The sequence below is a fragment of the Tupaia chinensis genome, unplaced genomic scaffold, assembly GCF_000334495.1.
Source record: "Tupaia chinensis unplaced genomic scaffold, TupChi_1.0 Scaffold000082_1, whole genome shotgun sequence".
NCBI lineage: Eukaryota > Metazoa > Chordata > Mammalia > Scandentia > Tupaiidae > Tupaia > Tupaia belangeri.
The window spans coordinates 1,373,234-1,397,020 of NW_006159543.1; the positions used below are offsets into that span (position 1 = coordinate 1,373,234).

The window sequence follows — 23,787 nt, forward strand, 5'->3', positions numbered from 1 at the left end:
TTGAAGGAAGAAAAAAATACGGGTTGATAAAGGGCAACATAGGGGGAAGGCATTACAGATCTTTAGAAAGGAATATGCAAAGTCACAGATAAGAATGTGCAAGCTGCATGAAGTGATTATAATCAGACAGACTTCACTCTAATACAAATTCATTACTGGTAATAAAAATAGATGAAAGTAGGTAAGGCAAGTATCAGAAGGGAGAAGTGACTTGACAGGGTCCAGGGTTAAAAATGGCTTGTTGTGAGAATAAGGGAGCAATTTTGAATCTTACGTAGAGTAGTAAACACAGGAAAATTGGTTTTGGGGTAAGCATATTCTAACAGTATATTTGGATTCAAGGGGACAAGCTCAAAGATGCTTCTCTTGGTCCAAGTGTGAGTTTAGGATAGTAGCTGTGTCAACAGAAGTGAAGGAGATGAGTGGGAGAGACATTTCCCATAAAGAATTGTTAGATTCAGGTGATCGAACTGAATTGAATTAATTATGAGAAGAGATATCAAAAATACTTCTCACTTTGTAAGCTGAGGTCTCTGGAGAGCAGTAAGCAATATTTTTACTGGTTTTGAACATTTTTTAATCTGTCAAAATATGGGAATGATATAGAATGTGACTTATAAACTTTGTATTAGTTTCAATGATTGGACATCTGAGCACTTCGTGAAAATGATGGCATTATAATCATATGTCACTACTAGATTAGTTTCAGGAGAACATGGCTCACTCTGAGTTCCTTTATTTTGTTTCTTTTGTAATAAAGGTAATTCCTAGACCTGGGAGTGGTGTAACTATAGGAGAAAAAGGAAACATTGGGCTACCTGGTTTGCCTGGAGAAAAAGGACAGCAAGGATTTCCTGGAATTCAAGGTCCACCTGGTCTACCTGGACCTCCAGGTAAAAGAGACCATACTTACATCCTTGTGTTTATAGCCTTCTTACTAATCTACATATACATTGTATCATACTAGTTCCAAGGTGAGCATGGCAGTAGAACACATGAGTCCTTTATAATTGACAGATACCTTCCCAACTCTTACTAAGCTTTCTCACCAAATTCCTCACTTGTACTATAAAAAGAGAAAAAAATTCAGCTCATTTAAAAACAATACAAAAAAAGAACAGTGAGGTACCATCATCCTGAATATAAAGAACTAAAAGAGAGAGAGAGAGAGAGAGAGAAAAGCCCAGATGAATAGTACCCTTTTATCCTAGAATTTCATTTTTACTTTTTATTAATTAGTAAATTATACCAAACAATTCTGTGATCCAGTAGATGAATCATCATAATTTTCATGCTATTAAGGAAGGGGAGGATGCCCTATTAATGCCTAATTTTGCAGTTACCTGTATAAAAATAGTAAGCAGCACTATCCCCTTAGAATTCTAGAAACATCTAACTAGAAATCACATCTCCAAGCAATAAAATCTTAAGGCTCAGTACTGAGTTTCATGTCATTCCCTTTGAAGATACACAGTATAGTGGAGCATTTCTAATTTGACCACAAATTGAACACTGCCCTTTTCTTTTGGATATTTTCTGAAATGGGGTGATAGTGTAGGGGTTTATACAAAATTTTCTAAAGAATCTGGCACACATACATATTCAGTAACTTAGGGTTCCTTTCCTTCAAAAATATGATGAGATGGGGAACCAGCAGTTAGCGTAATGGCTATGTCGCTGGACTCCCACGTAGTCGACCGCGGTTCGTGTCCCGGACCCGGTGGCGGCGTGTGTGCGTGCGTGCCCAAGATCCCAGAGGAGAATGGAAGAGAAAGGACAGAGGCGTGACCATCCCCCCTGGGGGGTGATTTCTCGCTTTCTGTCTCTATGTCTCTCTCTGTCTGTCTGGCGAGTGCACGCACCCTATAGCGAAAAAACCTCTCCAAAAAAAAAAATATATATATATGATGAGATGAATGATGCTAGGTGATCCGTCCAAGGAGAAACAGAATAAATGTGGATTCCATTATGTTCTAAATGAGAATGTATTTCAGATTTTTAATCTTAAGATAGTGGACTGAATACATACTATGTCGGGAAAATTGATATAAGAGATTTTTCCATGATACACTGAGAATTAAGAAGTTGAGAAGTCTTAAAAAAAAGTTAAGATGTATAGAAAATGAATTAAATATCCACAATCCATCATGAGGCGATTCAAATATGCAGTAATAAAAAAAATGGTCTAAAGTTTAAAACACACACATACACACAAATATTCCTGTGACAAAGCTGATAAAGCACTAAGCAAATGTAAACTAATAATAACACAAAGGCGCATAACTAGACACATTGTAAGTTCATTTCAAAATTTAGAGATTAAAAAGACACTCTTTAAAAACAAACTGGAATAAAAGGAGATCACCAGAAAGTATTATAGTAAGAATCAGAGAAACATATTGGAACACATTTTCAAATTGGTAAGGATGAATAACTGTGAATTTGGGACTCTATATTATATCAATCCATCATCCTAGGGTTTGGATGAGATACATAGAAAGTTTATCACCTCCAGGCCTTCTCTGAAATAGTTATTGGATATTTTACTCCAAGAAGAAGGAAAAGAATTCAATATGAATGGGGGGGGATAAAGCAAGAGGATCCAAGAACCAATCTTTAGAAAGAACTTAATAAAACATATTAAGTCTAAACAAGTATTGCACATTAGAAGAAAGAAAACAGGGTCTAGCAGGTGGCACGGAGGTTAATGCAGCTGGATCCCACATAATAGTTATTGGATATTTTACTCCAAGAAGAAGGAAAAGAATTCAATATGAATGGGGGGGGATAAAGCAAGAGGATCCAAGAACCAATCTTTAGAAAGAACTTAATAAAACATATTAAGTCTAAACAAGTATTGCACATTAGAAGAAAGAAAACAGGGTCTAGCAGGTGGCACGGAGGTTAATGCAGCTGGATCCCACATAGCTGACTACATTATTTGAGTCACAGTCCCGGCAGCTTGAATATCACACTAGGTACATGTACGTGCATGCTCAAAGTCCTGAGAGGAGACTGGAGAAGGGATTACAGCATGGCCATCCCCTCTGAGGGGCATGGTTTCTCACTTTGTCTCTCTGTCTCTCTAATGAGCATATACACCCTATAGTAAACACAAAAAAGAAAGAAGGGAGAAAGAAAGAAAGAAAGAAAGAAAGAAAGAAAGAAAGAAAGAAAGAAAGAAAGCAAGCAAGCAAGCAAGCAAGCAAGCAGGAAGGAAGGAAGGAAGGAAGAAAACAAAGATTTTTAAAGTAACAACCTGGGACTATAATTATAAACATTAACGTGGGATATATAGGTGCAGAGAGAATAGGAGAAGTCAGTAATAAAGCTTTTTTCTTTTTTTGTCTTGTTAGAGGGACAGAATATCAAAAATTATTAAGTATAAATTTTTTGAAAAATAAAAGTTTTAAGTACATATAAAGCTTTTTTCTTTTTTTGTCTTGTTAGAGGGACAGAATATCAAAAATTATTAAGTATAAATTTTTTGAAAAATAAAAGTTTTAAGTACATAGGTTAAAATTCTAATACTAACCACTAGAAAAGAATAGGAATAAAATGTATGACTAACAAGCCAGTCAAGAAAAGAAAATTACCAAAAATCTATGCAGTCGAAGTTAGAATTGGACAAAACAGACAAGTATATAGAAACTAAAATATAAGATGATAAGAAGTTAACAGTAAATCAGTAACTCAAATGAATGTGAAGAAATTAAACACCAATGAAAAGACAATGACTAAAATAAAATTGAAATAAAAATATCTTTATACTGTGTGCAATAGATATGTCTAAAGCAAAATAATAGAGAAAATTTAAAAATAACACAATGAAAAGATATAACAGACAAATACTATCAAAAATAAAACTAATCTAGAAATTCTTTATATAAAAAAATTTTTTTGGAGCGGTTTTTGCTATAGGGCATGTGTGCTCACCAGAAAGATAGAGAGAGACGGAGAGACAGAAAGTGAGAAATCACCCCCCAGGGGGGATGGCCACGCTGCAATCCCTTCTCCTCCATTCTCCTCTCAGGATCTTGGGCATGCATGCACATGCGCCCAGTGTGAGTTTAAGACACCGGGTCTGAGACTCGAACCGTCGTCGACTACATCGGAGTCCAGTGACATAGCCATTATGCTATGCTGGTCCCTAATTTAGCAATTCTAATAGAGTATGAAATAGAATTCAGTGCAAAATGCATTACAGGAGCAAATATTTCATGTGGATAAATAGATAAATTATATCACAGTAATATAAAAGTGATATAAAAGTCATTAAACTTGGGCCGGCAGGTGGCGTGGTGGATAAAAGCATTGGATTCCCACATGGTCGACCATGGTTTGAGTCCCAGACTTGGTAACTTGCTTTCTTGCTTTCACTATCTCTCTCTCCCTGGTCAAATTAAAAAATAACAATAATAATAAAAACAAATGTTATTAATTGAATAAATAATTCTAATAATGTCATTAAACTTTACACATCTAACAATATAGCTTTGAATATATACAGTGAAAATTAATGAACTACAAGGGATAAATTGACAAATCCCCAGCATATCAAGTAGATAAAAATAAGGATATAGAACCAGCATGTGGCATGGTGATTCAGGCACTGGATCCCACGTGGCTAACTCAACAGTTCAAGTCTCAGACCTGGTTGCTTGAAAACACTCTGGGTGCATGTGCATTTATGCCCAAAATCCCAAGAAGAGAATGGAGGAGAGAGGATTGCAGTGTGGCCATTGCCTCTGTGGGGGTGATTTCTCACTTTGAATATCCCCTTTGCCATGTCTCTCTCTGGCAAGTGCTTATGTCCCTACAGTCCTACAGCAAAAAGAAAGGGAAAAAAAAGACAAGTTGAGCAACACAATCAAGCTATTTAGATGATAGAGAGAGAAAACTATGCAGTAGAGAATATGAAATTTTTAAAGATGTATTTGGAATATTTACAGAAATGAACTCTATTAGACCAGAAAAAATCTTTTAAAAAATTATATGCAAGAGAACCAGCAGATGGCATAATGGTTATGTTACTGGACTCCCATGTAGTTGACTGCAGTCCTAGACCTGGTGGCCTAAAAATCATGCTGGGCACGTATGCGTATGTGCCCAAGATCTTGAGAAGAGAATGGAGGTGAAGGGATTGCAGCGTGGCCACCCCCCCACCCCCACTTTTTGTCTCTCTGTCTCTCTCTGTCTCTGGTGAGCCTACACACCCTATAGCAAAAATCTTTCTCTAAAAATAAAAAATATATGCGGGTCATACTCTGTGATCACAGTGAATTAAAGTGACAAAAATGAAATCACCTCATCTCAAAATTCAGTGGGAACCTAGGCAGTACTCTTAATTTACCACAAAATTTGAAAAACTAAAAGTAAACAAGCTAAGTTTAACATATATACACACACACAAAACAAAGCAAGCACAAAGTAGCAGACAAAAACTTGATAAAGATAAAAATTACAATGAATAAAATAGACAATGAGTTAATATTAGTATACTTTAATAGGGAAAATAAAATGATATTTTGAGAATCATTTGATATGAACAAAATTTGGCAAATATAATCAAGATAAAAATTAGATAAGTCACAAATAAAATCATTAAAGAAAAAGAGGCTATGGGCCAGCAGGTGGCATGGTAGATAAGGTACTAGATTCCCACATGACTGACTGCTGTTTCAGGTCTTGGACCTGGCAGCTTCAAAATCACAATAAATAAATAGATAAATTAATAAATAAATGTATTTTCTTAAAGCAAAAGAGATCATTAGCATAATTTAAATTTTAACATTTTAATTACAAGGAAAATATAAAACTATATATTTGAAGCTGTAGATGAAACATAAATTCTCATGAAATAGAAAACAAATTACTAAAGTTCTAAGAAAGTAGGAAACCAAAATAGATTTATTAAAATAGAAGATTCTGAAATGTTGAAACTCTCCCTGGAAAATCATTGGTTTAATAGTTTTATAGATCAATTCTACAAAGTTTTTTTAATTAATTATTTTTAGTTTTATTTATTCATTTACTTATTTTATTTTGACCAGAGAGAGACACACAGAGAGAGAGAAAGTGAGAAAGCAAACCACCAGGTCCAGGACTTGAACCATGGTCAGTCATGTGGGACTGTCCAGCGCCTTAACCACCATGCCACCTGCTGGTCCCCAATTCTACAAAGTTTAAAAAAAAATAATTATTATACTTTAGCCTACCTCAGAGTGTTTTATAGTGGAAATTTAATTTAATAGCTTTGATGCCAAACCACCAAGGAGATAACATTAGTAGAAGCAATAATTCTAAATAAAATAGTATTACATCAGTCTAGAAATATATATTAAATAATATAATGTTATGACCTAGTAGATTTTACTCTAAGATTACAAGAATGATTTAACATGACTGTAACTGACTTAAGAGAATACCCATTTATTTTAAAAAGAAAAACAAAACCCTTCAAATTGGGATTAAAGGAGAAGTACCTTAACTTAATTCAACTATATTGAGTATGTAAAGGAAATATCATACTTTGTATAAACAAAAAGTATTGGGAGCATTCACATTCAAGCATTCAAGTTGGAAATAAGATAAAGATACTCAGGGTCCCTAATACAGTTTGTGCTTATACTGGAGATTCTAGTCTATATACTAAGTCTGGAAGAAAAAAAGAAGTGGAAGAAAAAAAGAAGTGGAAGAGGTGTAAGGATGGGGATAAAACATTTTAGTTATTTACAGACCAGATGATTATGTACCCAGAAATCTTAAAAGAAACAAATGATGAAGTACCAGAATTTAGATTGTGAGCAAGGTGGCCAAATTTCAATATCATACTTAAATACCTGTCTTCTTCAACAATTAAGAGAAGAAGTCCAGTTCGCAATGGTAATAGTAATAAAATTCATGGTAGTAATAAAACAAACCCACAAACAAAGTCAACAAAAGATGTGTAAGACCTTTTTTAAGTATTTTGTAAAATATTATTAAATAATGTAGAATTACTAAATAAATGGAGCAATATGCTGAATTATTACTCAATGTGAGAAATCATTATCATGATCAGTTCTGCCAAAGGTGAATCTTTATACTCAAATGAATCATGTTCAAAATTCCAACAAGTTTTTAAAAATGAAACTGAGCAGTTGATTTAGAAGAGTAAATTTGTATGCACAGTGATGATGGTTTTAAAGAAAAGAACAAAGATGGTTACATTTTCCTTATCAGTTCTGAAAACATTCTAAAGCTGTAGTAGCTATAAAGTGTATTAATTGTTCAGGAATGGAAAATGAAACTGAAGAGCATCTAGAATCAAAGCCATATTTTTATGGGAACTTTGAAATGTATATTGTTTTCTTTCTAATGACTTTTGATATTTCTGAGATTAAAAGATCATAGTGCTAGAGGGTGAGTAGAGAGTTATTAATAATTACCAAAAGTAATAAAGCTACCTTCGAGTCTTTCTTTCTTTTTAATTTGCTATAGGTCATGTACACCCACCAGAGAGAGAGGAAAAGTGAGAGATCACGCCCTGGGGAAGTTGCCACTCCAAAATCCCTTCTCCTCCATTCTCCTCGCAGGGTTTTGGACACACATGCACATGAATCGAGTGTGTTTTTCAAGCCACTAGGCCAAGGGCTCAAATTGCACAGGCAGCCATATGGGATCCAGCTGCCTTAACCACCATGCCACCAGCTGGCCCAAAATTATTATTTCTTACATTCAAACTGTTACTTACATTATTTGAAACTTCTCATCTTTTTTTCAGATGTTGATTCTCCTAGAAAAAAAATAATAAGAACATAACTAGCATTATATGTTTAAGGAAGATCTCAACATTACCTAATAGGTCATTGAGAACCAGAGTAGTGTCTGCAAAATGAAACAATTTTGATCACTTTAATGCATTCTTTTCCTTATCTTAGGGACTGCAATTATGGGTCCTCCTGGCCCACCCGGTTTTCCTGGAGAAAGGGGCCAGAAAGGTGATGAAGGTCCACCTGGAATTTCTATTCCTGGATCTCCTGGACTTGATGGACAACCTGGGCCTCCTGGCCTTCCGGGACCTCCAGGCCCTCCTGGCCCTCACGTCCCTCCTAGTAAGTGTTTCTAAGTTCTGTTATTTTTGTTCATTTGTCAAGGAACTAGTTGAAGTATGGGATCATTATTTGTGTTTCTGATACCCAGCATATTCTACCGCTGCCTCTACCTTTTGTTTTTGATGATTCTTTGATGTTTAAATTTGCTCTTCAGGTGCTGGCAGGTGGCATGATGGTTAAGGGCACTGGACTCCCACATGGCCAACTGTGGTTCAAGTCTCAGACCTGGCAGCTTGCTTTCTCACCACCAGCCCCCATCAGTTATTTGCTCTGTCCCTCTGATCAAATTAAAATAAATAAATAAATAAATAGAGTTAAGTGATTCTTTCTTATTATGATTTTTTTCAGAGATTTTTGCTATAGGGGGCGTGCGCTCACCAGAAAGACAGAGAGAGACGGAGAGACAGAAAGTGAGAAATAAGCCCCCCAGGGGGGATGGCCACGCTGCAATCCTTTCTCCTCCATTGTCCTGTCAGGATCTTGGGCATTGCATGCACATGCACCCAGTGTGAGTTTAAGCCACCGGGTCCGAGACTCGAACCATGGTCGACTACATGGGAGTCCAGCAACATAGCCATTACACTAACTGCTGGTCTCAATAAAATAATTGTTTAAAATTATAAATTTGCTCTTCAAATAGTATTTATTATCAACAATATTATATTATTCCTTTTGCATATAGGTAGTTGTATTTCTTCATTGAAATAACTGAAAAGGTCTTTTCCAACGTATCAGGCTTTTTAAATTATTTTATTTTCTGATACTTCTGGACAGTTCACAATGGCTTCATATTCTTTATCTCCCAGGTGGTGAGATATGTGAACCAGGCCCTCCAGGCCCTCCAGGATCTCCAGGTGATAAAGGATTCCAAGGAGAACAAGGAGTGAAAGGTTGGATTCCTAAACATATTTGTTCCTTCATTCTTTCAAAGCATTAGCAAAATTCCCTGAATCTACTTTAGCCACTCACTCCTATGGTCATATCTCAAGACCATCTCATTACCAATAGTGTACACATCTGTAATCTTGAATCCCATTTTCTCACCATCATTTCCCATCTTCCTAGCTCAATACCTCTGGTAACTTGACTCCAACATTACTTCAATTCTACTGAAACCTCCCAAGTTTGACTACTCCTCAAATTTTTCCCTTTTCTCTATTTTAACCTAGCTAAAATTCCATGATTAATCATTGTGATCAAATTCCATTTATAAATACTTGACTCTTTTGCTCTTCTCTCACTTCAGTGTACTAACTTGAAGCAAAAACAGTTCAACTAAGTCCAAATTTCCATGTTTTCTGAGCGTATACCTTTTCTTTTCAAATTTCTAACCCCTCCTCCCCATTCTGATTTTATTTTATTTTTCTTATAAACATGTAATAGTTGTACCCACTTGTGGGGTACAATGTGATTTTTTCATTTTAAGATTCTGACCTCGCTTCCTACTTCAGTAACCAATTAAAACAACAACAAGCGGACCAGCAGATGGCATAATAGTTATGTCACTGGACTCCCATGTAGTCGACCACAATTTGAGTCCTGGACCCAGCACCTTAAAACTCATGCTGGGCACATGTGTTTGTGAGAGAACAATGGAGGAGAAGGGATTGCGGCATGGCCATCCTCCCTGGGGGTTGATTTCTCGCTTTTTGTCTGTCTCTGTCTCTCTGGCAAGCACACGAGCCCAATAGCAAATATCTCTCTAAAAATAAATAACGACAAGAGAACTTTCACAAGATTGTCACTGCCACATTTACCCCTTACTAAGGGAGGTCTCTGGATGCAAACCTGAAACCTCTCTATATGGATCAGCCTCACAGAGTGTCATGTCTTACTACAGCACCGTTGTACAGCCCTGTGACTTGCTTTTTTATTTGTCTTATTTTAAACAAAAGATGAAATCAAATTTATTAATGAAACGAAGTGTATTAATTTAAGTGAGATAAAATTCATTAGTGTCCTGTTTTAGGGTTAGCTGTTCATGCTGTTTTAGAAATCTTTGCTCAGCTCAAAGACCTGATGATATTCCTGTTTTCTTCTAGACTACAGTTTATTGTTTTAACTTTCATGTTTTGCTCTTTGATTTATCTTCAGATAATTTTATGCGCAATTTAAAACAGGAATAACAGTTAATTTTTTCCCACATGGATATCTAGTTAATTTGGTACCATAGTACAAAAGGTCATCAATTTTCCCACTGAATTTTATTAGTACTTTTCTTGTAAATCATGGCTATATATGTGTGAGTCTCTTTTTGACCTCTTTATTCTGTTCTCTTTTTGTCTTTCCTTGCACCAATACCAGACTGTCTTAATTACTGTGGGATTACAGTAAGTCTTTGATATTCTCGGTTCTCTGCATTTCCATATGCATCATAGAATTATCTACTCAACTTTTAATTTTAAAATGCCACAAGATTTGGGCTTCAATCCTCTTCTCTTCCTTCTCTAAACATATTCACCCATTCTCATGACTTTTAATATCTTCTCTTTCCCAGTGACAATCAAATGTGTGTCTCCTGTCTAGATACAACTCTTTTCCCCTAGATTGTTACCCAACTATCTATTCAATATTTGAATTTTACATTCTGATCAAATTGAAGGCCTGATCTCTGCCACTTTCTCCCCCATAATTGCTCCACTCACACCTTTCCTTTCTTATTTACAAAACAGACCACTGTAGCCTTCTGTTTACTTGGGCTAAAAAACTTAAGAAACATCCTTAATTCCTCTGTTCTTTTGTATTCTATAAATAATCCACGAGAATATCCCATTGCCTTTACTTTTAAGTATATCCAGAATCTAATCATTTCTGATCTTTGTCATTCTGTGATAAGCTACCACCATCTCTCACCTAATCTCAGCAGCAGTAACCACTTAAGTGGTTACTCTGTTTCTATCCTTGCCCTTAAGTCCATTCTTAACATAGCAGCTAGAATCATCTTTTTAAAACTTAAATTATATCATTTTGTTTTTCTGTTTAAATTCTTCTGCTGAAGTCTCATTTCACTCACAGTAAGAGCCACAGCTTTTACCATGAGCTATGTGATGTTTCATGATATGCTGCTTATTATAAACTGTCACCCTTCTGAGTTGATTCTCTTTCCTCTCTCTGCTCCAGCAATCTGGCCTACTTGCTATTACTTGTAGATGCCCAGTAAGGTTATTGCTTCTGCCTGGAATGCTCTACACTTGTTATGCACATGTCATGTCCTTTAAGTTTTTTTTTTTTTATCCTATCTTCTCAATGTGATCTATCCTGACTACAGTATTTAAAATTGCACCCTCCCACTCACCTCTGCCATATCCAATCCTACTTGTCCAGCTCCTTTTTCCCTATAAACATAACATCCTTTAATATATACTACAATATTAAATATATTTAACATTATATTAACATGCTTAATATATATAATTTAGTCATTTTTTTCCTTCAGTGTTTATTAGCCCTTTCCACTGGTAGAATATTAACTCTATGAAGATGTGGCTGTTTTCTCATTCTGTTTACCAATGTATCACAAACAGCTAGAACAGGAGCACTTTTTAGCACATAGTAGGCACTCAGTAAATATTTGTCAAATGCATTGATCCTAGATATAGGCTTCTGTAACCACATTTTTAGGTAAGAATGTTGTCCCTCAGAGATAACTTCTTTAGAATCTCTCTGAAGAAGTATATGCACCCTTATATAAAGAAGGTATATGCAGGGGCCAGCAGATAGCATGGTGGTTATGTCGCTGGGCTCCCACATGGCCAACTGTGGTTTGAGTCATGGACCCAATGGCCAGAAAATCATGCCAAGCACGTGTGCATGTACATCCACGATCCCAGGAGGAGAATGGACTGTGGCATGGCCATCCCTCCTGGGGGCTGATTTCTCACTCCCCCCCCCTCTCTCTCTCTCTCCAGCGAGCACATATATCCTAAAACAAAAAGTCTTTGAAAAAGGTATATACACCCCTTCTATAACATTTTTTTTTTTATGATTTTCACTAGGTGACAAAGGTGACACCTGCTTCAACTGTATTGGAACTGGTATCTCAGGGCCTCCAGGTCAGCCTGGTTTGCCAGGTCTTCCAGGTCCTCCAGGTAAAACAGTCTAATTCAGGGCAACCTTTTAAAATAATTAGGGATCAGCAGTTGGTGTAATGGCTATGTTGCTGGACTCCCATGTAGTAGACTGTAGTTCAAGTCCTGGATCTGGTGGCTTAAACTCATGCCAGGCATGTGTGCGTGTATGCCCAAGATCCTAAGAGGAGAATGGAGGAGAAGGGATTGTGGCTTGGCCATCCCCCCTGAAGGGTGATTTCTCGTTTTCTGTCTCTCTGTCTCTCTCTGTCTTTCTGGTGAGCGCACGTGCCCTATAGCAAAAAACTTAAAAAAAAAAAAGCAAAAAAAAAAATTATTCTTGGCTAGATTTTAGTGAACCCATAGGTTTTAAGTGTTGCCAGTTTCTCATTTTATGGATATTCATTCTTATCTTTAAATAATTAAAAATTACATACTTCTATCTGCCATGAAATAAATAATGCTCTTGTTTCTAATACCTGAAGCTGTCAACACTTTCTATTAAAGTATTTTGACAATATTACCCCAAGAAATAGATCTTCTCTAGTTTCCATGTGGAGAGGAAAATAACTTATACAGAGTCTGACTTTTTCCAAAAAACTGGAGAAAAAGTTTATAGTGCCTGGCCACAGTATAGTTTCCAGTTTCAGAGCTTCTAGTCACTGAGGATAAATCACATGTTATCATTAAGGAACAGGGCTTGTACTTGAGTTTGGCAACCAGTTGCCAGTGTTCCTCTTTCTATATATAACACCTCCCTCATCATTTCTAATCAAAACCATATTTGATATAAATCATACCCACAACTCTTTTATTCAATTTCCTCTTGGGATACCCCAAAATTATATTCTATTGAAATCACACAAAATGACTAAGTCAGGGCTGAGAATAAACACCAGATCTCTTCCCTTTCTGTCTAGTGTGTCTGCCAAGGACATCAATTCAATTGGAGCTTGGAAATACTTGCAGCGAGTCTTATAGCTGCCATTGGAAGTTAGTAACCTAGCCTTGTACCTCTAGTTTAGTGGTTCTCAAACTTGGGAATGAATGCATCATTATTGTCTGGAGGTCTAGTTAAAACCCAGATTACAGACCTCATCTCCGAACTTTCTGATTCAATAGATCTGGACTGGGAGCCTAGGAATTATCATTTATAATGAGGCGATTATATAGCTAGTCCAGGGATCCATTTGTAGATCCACTATTTTAGTGATGTTTCTTCTAGTCTTTGGGCACCAAAATTTTCTCATAAGGCAAAGTTTAGGAAATGGAAAATCAATGACAAGACTGGTGAGGATAGAAAATCGTATAAGTCAAAGCAAAGGCATGCAGATATTTTCTTTATCTCTTGGTTATAGGAGCCTGAGCATACTATTTGGCTGTTTTATATTTGGAAATACCTAAGCATATAATGCTATATGTAACATAAAATGTTAAATTTATTTAAAAGAAGAGAGAATTTCCTGACTTTGAGAACATAAAAGAAAAAAATTAAAATGTGACTTAAAGGGGATTGAGTGGGGTTCTTATTTTAAGATTTGACTTTCTTACTTTCTGATTTCTATATGAGCTTTTTCAGAAGTTCAGGCTCAAAGCTCACATTATTGTGTGTGTGTGTGTGTGTGTGTGTGTGTGTATTAGGATCTCTTGGTTTCCCTGGACAGAAGGGTGAAAAAGGATATGCTGGAGCAACCGGTCCCAAAGGATTACCAGTAAGTTTTGAGTATATTATAGAACAAAAAGAAGTAGAAGTAAGCTATTTTCACATTGCTTTTATCCTATGGATACACACACACACACACACACACACACACACACATACACACACACATACACGAACACACACACACGTACCTCTATATAAAATTTGGATTTCTTAATAAATTGTAATTTACTGTATTCCTTGACTCTCTTTGACTTATATGCCTTATTTGATTCAGTGCTTTGTACACTATTGATTAATATTATTGGGTGGGTTGGTGGGGTAACTGGAGAAAAGGAACCATTAGGAAAAATAAATAAAAGAAGCTGACTTTCTTTTCTCTTTCTTCTTTTCTCCCTCTTTCTCCTTACTACCTCCTCAGGGAATACCAGGCACTCCAGGTACTCCAGGCCTCCCTGGACCAAAAGGCGAACCTGGAGACATCCTTACTTTTCCAGGAATGAAGGGTGACAAAGGAGAGATGGGTTCCCCTGGAGCTCCAGGGCTTCCTGGTTTACCTGGCAGCTCTGGACAGGATGGATTGCCAGGGCTTCCTGGCCCCAAAGGAGAACCTGTGAGTTGGTTTGATATTCTTAGCTTTATGATAGCAGATTATCACTTAGAAATGTTTACTAAATTAGTTCCAAGGATAGGCCTAGTGCTCTGATGAACACCCAACTGATATTCAAAAGACTGGGATTCTGCTCAACATTAAGTCGTCTATATTCATCCACTTTTTTTTTGGAGAGGTTTTTTTTTTTTTCTACAGGGTGCGTGCGCTCGGCAGACAGACAGAGAGATACAGAGAGACAGAAAGCGAGAAATCACCCCCCAGGGGGGATGACCACGCTGCAATCCCTTCTCCTCCATTCTCCTCTTGGGATCTTGGGCACGCACGCACACGTGCCCGGCGTGAGTTTTAAGCCACCGGGTCCAGGACGCAAACCGTGGTCGACTACGAGGGAGTCCAGCGACATTGCCATTATGCTAACTGCTGGACCCTATATTCATCCACTTTTAATCACATAATAGAGTCTCATTGCTTCTTATGGCTTATTACTATTCTACAGTATATATGTGCCACTGTTTTTTAACCCAGTCAACAGTTTTTGGACATTTAGGTTGATTCTATGTCTTATCTTAGTAATTATGAATAATGCTGCAATAAACATAGATGTGCAAGTGTCTTTCCAACTGAGTGTTTTCCTATTCTTTGAGTGAATACCAAGGAGTGTGATTGTTGAGTCATAGTTATATGGATAGGTTTTTGAGGAACCTTTATATTGTTTTTCACAGAGGTTGTACTAATTTGCATTCTCACCAGCCATACTTTGAAGGAGACCCACTATATATCCCTACTTACTATGTACTAAATACCTGTACTCTATGGCAGAAATTGAAAGATCCAAAAATATGGTAGCAGAAAGGTTAAATGTAGATGCCAGAGACTGTAAAGGGGGAGATGGGTGTTAGAGAGTAAGTGGAAGGGGCAAAGGGAATACACATTTAACAGAGAAAAGAATATAAAACTCTCTTTTGTAAAAAATTATGCTCTGTAATTTTTGCTTTATTGAAAAAATAAAATTTTAAAACAACACAATTATGTATAGTAATGGTACATTGGTACTGACTAGGGTTTTTTCATTATTCCTTTGTCTCAATTGTTTTATAATCTTTTTCTCTTAACCTATTACTATATTGAGTAAGAATAGCTATGAATAGGTGTGCAGGAGGTTAAAATGCTTATGAATCAGTATGAGGTTCCATCTTTTTTATATCACATTCTTGTCTGGGTTTATTTAGACCTGACACCCTGAAATAGAACTTGGTTTCATATACTGTAAGCTTAGAGTTCAGTGTGACTAGTATGGCAGATGTGCCACAGAGCTGAAGGATTGAAAATAAATGAGAAGTGGACCAGCAGTTGGCCTAATGGCTATGTTGCTGGACTCCCACATGGTTGACTGCGGTTCGAGTCTCAGACCTGGTGGCTTAAACTCATACCAGGCACATGTGCGTGCTTGCCAAAGATTCTGAGAAGAGAATGGAGGAGAAGGGATTGTGGCGTGGCCATCCCCCCTGAGGGGTGATTTCTCGCTTTCTGTCTCTCTGTCTCTCTCTCTGTCTTTCTGGTGAGCGCACATGCCCTATAGCAAAAATCTGTCCAATAAAGAAAGAAAGGAAGGAAGGAAGGAAAGAAGGAAGGAAGAGAAGAGAAAGAAAGGAGGGAGGAAAGGAAGGAAGGAAGGAAGGAAGGAAGAAAGAAAGAAAGAAAGGAAGAAAGAAAGAAAGAAAGAAAATAAATGATAAGAGTTTTGTTTTGTGTACAACGCACAGTCCAGGAAAGTGGTATTTTATAATATATTAGCTAGATTATAACCGACGTGACATACTAAAATGTAAATGCCTCATGACAGCAGAAATTTTTGTTTATTTTTATTCTCTGCTGTATCATCGGTGTGCTTGGCACTTAGTAGGAATTGAACAGTATTTCTCTACGGAATGAATAACAAAGTTGAATGATCACACACACCATCCCATAATATCATGCACTTACAGAACTTTTAAGAACTATTTATGACTATATAATTTTCCTAGTCATATTCAGTAATACCAGCCTATAAATAGTTGTTATATCTGTGTGTTTCTGTTTTAAACTTTTCCCTTTTCAGGGTGGAATTGCTTATAAGGGTGAAAGAGGTCCCCCTGGAGCCCCAGGTTTGCCAGGTCTCCCAGGGAATACAGGGCCTATGGGCCCTCCAGGTTTTGGCCCTCCAGGCCCAGTAGGCGAAAAAGGCATACAAGGTGTGCCAGGAAATCCAGGCCAGCCAGGAATACCAGGCAAGTTTAATATGGTCGTTTATTTTGTTTTAAATTTGGTGCTCAAAAACAGCAATGTTTATCTTTTGCCCACTCTCGGCTTTTTTTCATGAGACATATTTCCCTGGTCATATATGTTTGTGCTCATCAGAGCTCCTTAGCAGGGAAACACAATGTGTGTGTGTGTGTGTGTGTCTGTGTGTGTGTCTGTGTGTTTTAAATGGGAGAAGGGGTCTTTTTTTCTTAACATTTCCTGACTGTCTTCATTGTTAAAGTAGCTATTTTTGTTCTACTTAAATACTGACATGCACTACATAATAATGCTTCAGTTAACAACAGACTGTATATACTAGTGGTCCCATAAAATTATAATAGGCTATATCATAAAGCCTAGATGTGTAGTCGGCTTTCTATCTAGATTTGTGTAAGTATACTCTATGATGTTTATACAATGAGAAGTCACCTAATGACCTAATGTATTTCTCAGGGCGTATCCCCATCCTTAAATGATACTTGACTGTCTTTACATGATACATGAGTTTAGTAAATAATTATAGTGGAAACACACATGTAACTACCACACACATCAATAAAAATTGCACACATCCTAGAAACCTCATACTCTGCTCCATGCTCTTTCCCAATCACAATCCTTTTTCTTTTCTCCAAAGGTAACCATTGTCTTGACTTTTGCATAATTTCATTTCTCCTCTAGTTTTATCACCTTTGTATGCATTCCTTACTTTTTAACTTCATATTAATGGAATCACAGAATGTGCTTTGTGTTAACTATATGTAGCTATAGTATGTTCATTTTCATTGCTGTATAGCATCCTATTGTGCATGCACGTGTGTGTGTATGTTTAAGATTAGCATTTTTGAGGCATGGAATAAGTGCATCTTCAGCATGACTGTATCCACAGCTATTGTACCAATTTATACTACCACAAGCAGTGTTGGAGATTTGTTGTTGGTCTACACCCTTACAAACTTTGCATATTATCACACTTAAATTTTTGCCAATCTGTTGAGTCTGATATATCCATGTAAGTTTTATTTTGCATTTCTATGATTACATTAAAGTTTAGTACCCTTTTATACCTTTATTGGCCATTTGAATTTATCTTGTGAAATGCCTATTCAAGTGCTTTGATAATTTTTTCTATTAGTTCATGTATTTTTTAATTTGTTAGCAGTTTTTGCCATAGGGTGCGTGTGCTCATTGGAGCGAGACAGTCAGTGAGCGGGAAAGTGAGAAACCACTCCCCAGGGAGGAGGACCACGCCGCAATTTCATATCTTCCATTCTTCTGGGATTTTGGGTACACATGCACATGCACCCAAGGTGATTTTCAAGCCACTGGGTCCAGGACTTAAACCATGGTCGGCCATGTGGGAGTCTAGTGACTTAACCACTGTGACATCTGCCTGGACACTGTTTTATTTTTATTTAATTTTTATTAGTTTATTTTTTTAATTGTCAGAGAATGTATATGCTTACCAGAGAGAGAGAGGGACCCCCCCACCCCTGCCAAAATGGGGCGTGGTCTCACCACAATCTCTTCTCTTTCATTTCTACATCCTATCAGGATTTGGGGGATACATGCAGAGGTCTCCAGAGTGCTTTTCAAGCTGCTGAGGCCGGGATTTAAACCACAGTCGGCAATGTTGGATCCAGTTCCCTTAACCACTAGACTACTGGATCAACCTGGATTATGTCTTGTTCTTACTGATTTAGAGGAGTTCTTTATATAGTCTGTGGATTAGTTCTTTGTTAGCTAAGTACTGTGCAAAATGGCTTGCCATTTTCAGTCTGTATGATGTCTTTAATGAACAGAAATCAATTTTAATGTGGCCAGATTTGTCAATCTTTTCTCATAGTTTTTTCTTTTTGCATTATGTTTAGAAATCTTTTTTTTTCCCCCTGAATCCATTTCAAGCCCCTATTTCAGATAGTGAAAAGTAGTTGTATGGGGACAACCAGATGGCGTAATGGTTACATTGCTGGTCTCCCACTTAGTTAACCATGGTTTGAGACCTGGACCGGGTGGCTTAAAACACACTAGACCTAGACACATGTGCATGCATCCCCAAGGTCTCAAGAGGAGAATGGGGAGAAGAGATTGCAGTGTGGCCATCCCCCTGGGGGGTGATTTCTTGCTTTCTGTCTCTCTGTCATTCTCTGTCTCTCTAGCAAGTGCACACACCCTATGGGTAAAATCTCTCTAAAAGAAAAAGAAAAGTAATTGTACTAACTTTGCATGTATATAAAACCTAAAGTTATCATTAGCCGATCAAAAGGAAGTATTTCCTTGTTTACTATAGTTAAACGAGAGAGAGAGAGAGAGAGAGAGAGAGAGAGAGAAGAGAAAGCATTCCCTAATGGCATGTGGTCACACCGCAATCTATTCTCTATCATGTCTTAATTTTGGGCACACATGCATTTTATGCCCAGCATATTTCTCAAGCCACTGGGTCCAGGATTCAGACTGCTTTTGAGCCTGTGAAATTCAGCTTTCTCATTCCCTATGCTATAGGGCCAGCCTACACAATACTTTTAAGATTCTTTGGCCTACATTTTAAACATATTTTTTATAGATAACATCTTTTATTAGTCAATTTTCTCTAGAGAAACAGAACCATTAGGATAATAGGTAAGTACATAGTAGATAGATAGAAAAATAGATAAAAGATGATTTATTAGGGGAATTGGCTCATGCAGTTATGGAGGCTAAGAAGTCCTGTGATAGGCTACCTGTAAGCTGGCAAACTAGGGAAGCTGGTAGCATGCTTTAATCCAAGTCAAGAGCTCTGAGAAACTGGAGGGCTGGTATAAGAACTGGAGTCCAAGACCAGAGAATCTGGACTTAAGATATACAAGGGCAGGAGATGATGGGTGTACATCTTCATAAAAGAGAGAGAGAGAACTGGCTTTCTGTTCTTTCTGGGCCTTCAACTGATTAGATGATGTTTGCCCACATTGAGAGAGGATGGATCTTCCTTACTCAGTCTACTGATTCAAATGCCATTCTCTTCTGGAAACACCCTCACAGACAAACCAGGAAATAATGCTTTAATGGGCTATATGGGCAACCTTTAATCCCGATCATGTGGACTCTTAAAATTAACTATCACACATTTTCAATCATGGATGCTCTTAAAGTTGTGATATACTTTTTCTTTGAAATTTCATCCTTCTGTTTGATATCTTCCTTCAATATGCACTGTGGGGTGGTTTTTATTGTAGAATTTTGTTAGTTTGCATTTTCAAAAGATTCTCAATGATTTCCTTTTTGTGTCTGCAAGTAAACACTTCTCATTCACTGCTAACTCACTCTTGTTCTTAGGCCCTAAAGGTGATCCAGGTCAGACCATAACCCAGCCAGGGAAGCCTGGCCTGCCTGGTAGCCCAGGCAGAGATGGTGAAATAGGTCTTCCAGGTATGTGAGAAATTTATTCTAAAACATCTGCAACACTTGCTGAATTCTTTGTCTGAGCATGCAAAAAACTGATATTTCTCTATAGGTGACCCTGGACTCCCAGGCCAACCAGGATTGCCAGGAATACCTGGTAGCAAAGGAGAACCAGGTCTCCCTGGAATTGGGCTTCCTGGGCCACCAGGCCCCAAAGGTATGTTAGAACTGGTGGCTGGCAGGGTAGATTAGCTGGTTAGTATGACATTATTCTTTGACACAATTCATTCAACACCAAATACATCAAGTGTACATTTTTTTCTGTGGGCTATATTGAATATAAATGAAAAGTCATAGTGTGTGTGTGTCTTAAGTTCATTATCTTTGTGTCAAGCAGTTCAGACAAGAAAATATCTGAATTGTAGATATGAAAAAATGATATTCTAAAAAACCCACATAACTGATTATTTTTTCTGCTCTCCATTGTATTCTAGAACTTAAAACACTTCCTGGTACATAAGAAATACTCAATAGCTAATGGATTGTATTAAACAGAAAGCAGACTTAATGTATACATCTGTTCAAGTATTTTATACTAAATAATATTCTTTTGATTCATTGAAATTTTTAGACTGTTTCTTCAGTTCTACTTTATTCCTCTCAGAATTTATTCTCACAAATGGCAAGAGTACACGTCGGACTGAGGACAGTTCTAAACATACCCTTACTCATTTATACCAAATGCTTTCAGATTTTTATATGTATATTTGTGCATAATATCTACAGTTTTAGCTAATTTCCAGAATTGTGACATAGGCCCCTTTCATACTATATTCCAGATGCAAGCAGAATTCTTCTGTGTTTTTGTTTCTTACTTTTAGCTGTATCTTATTATGTAATAGCCTTTGTTTTTCTTCAGAAGGGCGTATCTTTCACATATATTTCTTTAATGTATATTAGTTACATAGGAAAATGATAAGATCATAAAGTGTTGACAGGGACTATCAGGTGTCTACAAGACTTGATCCTAAATAGTCATATAGAGTGCCATTAAGCTTTTAATGTCTTATCATAGTCACTAATCATGATTGGTTAAGGTAATAGTGTAGTTTTAGAAATTTGGATATCTTTCTTAAAGTGTCTTCTCTTGGGGAATTAAAAAGTGATCTATCATTTTGTAGGCTATCCTGGAATTCCAGGACCTCCAGGAGCACCTGGGACACCTGGAAGAATTGGACTAGATGGCCCTCCTGGGCCACCAGGATTTCCAGGACCAAAGGTCTGGGACATTTTAATTGATTCCTTCTCATCTTTCTATCTTTTCTAATAATTTCTATTTTAGTCTTCATTATATAGATAAATCTTAACTGATTATATTTTCATTTAAAAACAACCCCCAAACCATCTTAAATAGTCCAGGGTGTCATATCTGGCACACACACACACACACACAAAAACCTTTCTGAGACTGTTTTTAAAGTGGCTGGTTGTTTGATTAGATGAGAGAATACAATGATTAGCTCCCCCGTGCCTGTGACCTGATTGGTTGAAATAGTGTTGAATATCATGTCAAGACGTTCCCACACTGTTGGCCTCTGTCCCAGTTTCATCACGGATACATAATGCAAATCACTGCTATTGACTTAGTAATAGGAAATACTGTGTTTCAATTCCTTCTTTCCTTTTATTATATTTATCTAATCTTAAGCTTTCCTCAATCACTCTTCAGCAAACTGCTGAAGTATGTAGTTATCCTGCCTTTTCTTATATTTTCTCTGTACTCAATTTAAATTTCCTGTGTTTTATCATTATTTTTTCCATAGGAAAAACAGTTAGCCATGACCCCAGCCTTCACAAGAAAACCTCTTTTCTACTGGTTGATTGTTTTTATTTTACTATCAACATTTTGAAATGAATACAAAAGTAACAATATAATACAATGACTTTTTATATATCCATCACCCAGATTCAAAATTATTAAGATTTTATCACATTTGTTTCATCTATTCCTTCCCTCTTTGCTGAAGTGTTTTAACTCAAATCTCAAAATCATGTAATTTCATCTATAAATGCTTCAACATTCCTAAGTAAGTGGGCATTTTATACAAAAACTACAATGTCATTATCATACTTAGTCAAATTAAAAATAGTGATTTTGGATTACCTAATACTCAGTTTATAATCACATTTGCTCACTTAGATAGACTGTTCATTTTTTAAGAATTATTTTACTTTGTTTTATTCATCATCATTATTATTATTTTTTAATTTGACCAGAGAGAGACAGAGAGGATGACAGAAAGTGAGAAAACAAGCCACCAGTCCCAGGACTTGAACTGTTGTTGGCCATGTGGGAGTCCAGTACCTTAACCACCATGCCATCTGCTGGCCCCCTATACTGTTCTTTAATGTCATGCTTCCTCAGTTATCTCTTTCTTATTCTGAAACCATTCTAACTAGTTGACTAAACCTTGTTTCCCATCTTTCCAGATGTTCTCTCCAACATACCAATTACTTTTTACTTAATTCATCCTTCTTTTTTCCCTCATGAAAGAAAAAAAAAAGTATTAACCTGTATTTTCTCCTTTAAATTCTCTGGTAAACAATTACCTCCAGGAAAGTCATGGGAGTTTTTGTTGTGTTTTGTCATGTTGTATGTTCAAGGGAGAGCCAGGATTTGGGTTACCTGGGCCACCTGGGCCACCAGGACTCCCAGGTTTCAAAGGAATGCTTGGTCCAAAAGGTGATCGTGGTTTCCCAGGACCTCCAGGTCCTCCAGGACGCATTGGCTTTGATGGGCTACCTGGACCAAAAGGTATGGAGGCTATTGCTACTTCTCAATTTGCTCTTAACTTATATAGATATTGAAACTTTTGGGAAGGTTTATGGATAACAAGCCTGATTAGCTGAAAAGTCCATGCTGCCCCTGTCACTGCTATACTCTTCTTTGTTTATCTTCTTCATTGGTTATTTTTTTTATTGTTTTTGTTTTCTACTCCATTGAATGAATAATTCAATCACATGTGTATGAAAGTGTCACTGATAAGTCTTCCTTCCACCCCATTTCCATTTATTCTGTTCTTTTCCATCCCCACTTTCTAGTTTTTTAATTATCCTTTCAGTGTTCCTCTATAAAAATACTATTGAAAAGCTAATGAACATAGATCATTTTATTTTTCCCATTTCTTAAAAGTTAGTATATTAATGAATAATTCAATCACATGTGTATGAAAGTGTCACTGATAAGTCTTCCTTCCACCCCATTTCCATTTATTCTGTTCTTTTCCATCCCCACTTTCTAGTTTTTTAATTATCCTTTCAGTGTTCCTCTATAAAAATACTATTGAAAAGCTAATGAACATAGATCATTTTATTTTTCCCATTTCTTAAAAGTTAGTATATTACTTTTTGCCTTTTTTAGTATTAAATTACATGATATGCCATGGTTTATTCCACAAGTTGCTAGTTGTTTGACTGGATTTTGCCAATCTTTTCTTATTACAAATAATTCCACAGTGAATAAAATTTCATACATATTATTTCAGATGTATGCAGGTATAATAATACAAGAGTAGTAAAATGGATTTTCTGAATAAAAGGTTAAATGCACCTCTAATATTGCCAGATTCCTCTCCATTTGCACCATTTTACACTCCTTCCAGCAATGTGTGAGTGTACTTGTTTCCCTAC

At 36.7% G+C, this 23,787-nt stretch overlaps 1 protein-coding gene across 1 annotated transcript in view; it reads left to right on the forward strand.

Moving 5' to 3' along the window:
* Window positions 1–23,787, forward strand: part of COL4A5 (collagen type IV alpha 5 chain) — a 229,320-nt gene that overhangs the window by 110,414 nt on the left and 95,119 nt on the right. The window contains exons 20-30 of the mRNA XM_014585694.2: window positions 761–893; window positions 7,923–8,096; window positions 8,903–8,986; window positions 12,092–12,184; window positions 13,805–13,875; window positions 14,248–14,439; window positions 16,538–16,706; window positions 20,032–20,124; window positions 20,210–20,314; window positions 21,279–21,376; window positions 22,762–22,912. Coding sequence (XP_014441180.1) covers window positions 761–893; window positions 7,923–8,096; window positions 8,903–8,986; window positions 12,092–12,184; window positions 13,805–13,875; window positions 14,248–14,439; window positions 16,538–16,706; window positions 20,032–20,124; window positions 20,210–20,314; window positions 21,279–21,376; window positions 22,762–22,912 — 1,363 coding nt within the window. The remainder of the gene's footprint in view (window positions 1–760; window positions 894–7,922; window positions 8,097–8,902; window positions 8,987–12,091; window positions 12,185–13,804; window positions 13,876–14,247; window positions 14,440–16,537; window positions 16,707–20,031; window positions 20,125–20,209; window positions 20,315–21,278; window positions 21,377–22,761; window positions 22,913–23,787) is intronic.